At 56.4% G+C, this 2,523-nt stretch overlaps 1 protein-coding gene across 1 annotated transcript in view; it reads right to left on the minus strand.

Moving 5' to 3' along the window:
- Positions 1-2,520, minus strand: part of GEMIN4 (gem (nuclear organelle) associated protein 4) — a gene marked incomplete at its 5' end in the record, with an annotated part of 2,781 nt that extends 261 nt beyond the window's left edge. The window contains one exon of the mRNA XM_009875735.1: positions 1-2,520. This exon is cut by the window's left edge and continues 261 nt beyond it. Coding sequence (XP_009874037.1) covers positions 1-2,520 — 2,520 coding nt within the window.
- Positions 2,521-2,523: the final 3 nt, after the last annotated feature.

The raw sequence follows: 2,523 nt of genomic DNA on the forward strand, positions 1-2,523 counted from the left end.
GTCCGGCAGCATGGCAGCCACGTGCAGCAGGTGGCAGAACATCTGGATGCAGACGAAGGACACCTCCTGCGTGGAGGTCCTGTCCTCGTCGGGGTGCAAGGGGGGCCTCGCCGTGCTCTTGACAGAGCTGAGCAGGTCCATCAGGCTGCCGCAGTACAGCTGGACCACGTGAAGCCAAGCCTCTGCCGGCAGCCAAGTGGAACAGCAGGAGCTGCAGAGGAGCTGGAAGCCCCTCAGGAAAAGCACGGAGAACTGGAGGTAGCAGGCAAACGGCCGGAGGTTGAGCAAAGGCATGTACTGCACGTACTCCAGGGTGTACGGCACGTGCAGGACTTGCCTCTGCAGCAGGTTTTCGACCACGTGCATGAGCCTCTTCCACTCGCTGTGGCTGCACCAAGGGAAGACCTGAATGAGGGCCACCAGGAAGCCTTTACTGAATAGATTCACCTCTTCAGGGTTGCCCACGTTGACCGTGAGGAGCGTGAGCATCGCGTCCCTGAGCGCCGTGGACACGCAGCAGCACTCCATCCAGGCCAGGAGCCCGCTGCCCGGTCCATAGGCTGGCAAAGGCTGGGATGTCCACTCGTCCTCTGGAAGTGTGCAGATCTCAAACAGTGTCGCTGGGACCTCATTTTTGAAGTGGTCTCCATAAAGCTTCTTCAGCCGGAGACCAACAGTCCAGTCCAGCGATGCCACCTTCCGGTGAAGCCAAGCCAGTGACTGGACCCACAGCTCAGGGGACGAGACGGTTTCTGGTCTCACCACCTCACAGAGCTGGCAGAGGACATTCAGTATCAGGTCTTTGGTCTCCAGTGAAGGGAAGAACTGGTCCCTAGGCTGATGCCAGTACTTTGTGTAACTATCTAGAAGCTTGCAGAGGCTGAGGAGAAGCGGGAATGGGTGACAGGACTTGATCCAGTGCTCCTCTGAACAGCACGGTACTCCCAAAACCTTACCGAGGATCTGCAGGCTCAGCTCGATTTGAGCAGAGTCTGATTTCAAATAGGGAAGGACAAAGGTTTTGGTCACCTCTGCAGGTGACACAAGTGGGGCAGCTGAGCTTGGCTGCATGAGAAAGGCCAGGAATTCAAGGAACTGCTCCTCCTCCCTCGCAGAGGAAAGCCTCCCCCACACTGTCTCCTCCAGACACCTCACCACCAGGCCGCGAGGCCTGCCCGGATCATCGTGGGTCTCCAAGAAGCTCAGTGCTGGGAAGGAGCAGAGGATTTGCGCGAGGAACTGGTGTGCTCCTAAGTTGACTACAGCACGATTGCAAGCCTGCTTCACCGTGGCCTCGGGGTACAGCAGCACGAGCCTGGCCACAGAAGCCACAGCCCTGGCCAGGCCTTCATCAGAAACGCTCTTTGTGATCTGGTTGAAAGTCACATTCAGATCTTCCTGGAACCCCTCCATGACAACCTGCAAGTTCAGGGACAGCCCTGCTCCTCCCCAGGATGTGAGGACACCCAAGATGATTTTGTTTTTGTCAGTTAATGGAAGATCTGCGTAACACTCCACAATGGCTTTGGTCACTTGCATCTGCAGCTCTTGGGCCTCCTTGTCTTGGCGGGACATAGTAAAGTTCACCAGCATCTCCAGCAATTTCAAAACTAGCTCTGGTTTCTGGAAGAGAGCTTTGTTTCTCACAAGGCAGTCAGCCCAGTCCTTTGAAAAAGGCCAGGTCTTTTCAGATGCAAAAATGGAGCACATCTCCATGTGCCGGTCCAGCTTTTGCTCAATGATTGTCATGGCGACTGAAGACACAAGGCTGGGGTCCAAATCCTTGCTCTTTAGGCCGACATCGATCTCCTTGAGAAAGTCTTTGATGATCTGTGTCAGCTCTGACACTACACGTGCCTCATCCTCATCCAGGTCTCTAGTCTCAGAGAAGCAAACCAGGTTCTTCCCAAAGGTGGTAAGAGCGTCCAGAAGCCGATAGCTCTCGTAGCACAGCCCCTCAGAGCTGTTCAGGGTGCCCTGCAGCTCCTCTCCCCAGGCACGCAACAAGCTGCAGAGGAAGTCCAAGCCAAAAAAGAGCTCCTCACAAGAGAGCGTGGCCGTGGACACGAAGCTTATGCTTCTCTCTGCTTCCTTCACCTTTTCAGCCAGCTCCCTGTGGTGGAACTGGCTTTCGGGGTCACTGGTCCAGAGGCTGACCACAGAGCTGACCTTGTCCAGGTACTCTGCAGCAGAGAGGAGGCTGCTCTCTGGCTCCAGCTCGGTGAACACTGACAGCAGCTCCACCAGGTTGGCCAAGGCGTAGCACCTCACGCGGGGCAGGGCGATGGTCCTGTAGGTTTGCTTTAAGCCCTCTATCAGGACCATGAGCAGGCTGGTGGCAGCAGGTGGGTCGTTTAGAGACCCAGGGTCACCCTTGAACCTCTTTGGTGGGTGGAGACCATCATCCAGAGAGGACTCGCACCCGTGCTGACGGACCAGAGCCCCGAACGCAGAGACTGTTGGGTCTTCCTGCCCCTCCTTGTGTTTCATCCCCTCCCACCACACGTCCAAGAAGAACCTGAC

The sequence above is a fragment of the Apaloderma vittatum genome, unplaced genomic scaffold, assembly GCF_000703405.1.
Source record: "Apaloderma vittatum isolate BGI_N311 unplaced genomic scaffold, ASM70340v1 scaffold38788, whole genome shotgun sequence".
Lineage (NCBI taxonomy): Eukaryota > Metazoa > Chordata > Aves > Trogoniformes > Trogonidae > Apaloderma > Apaloderma vittatum.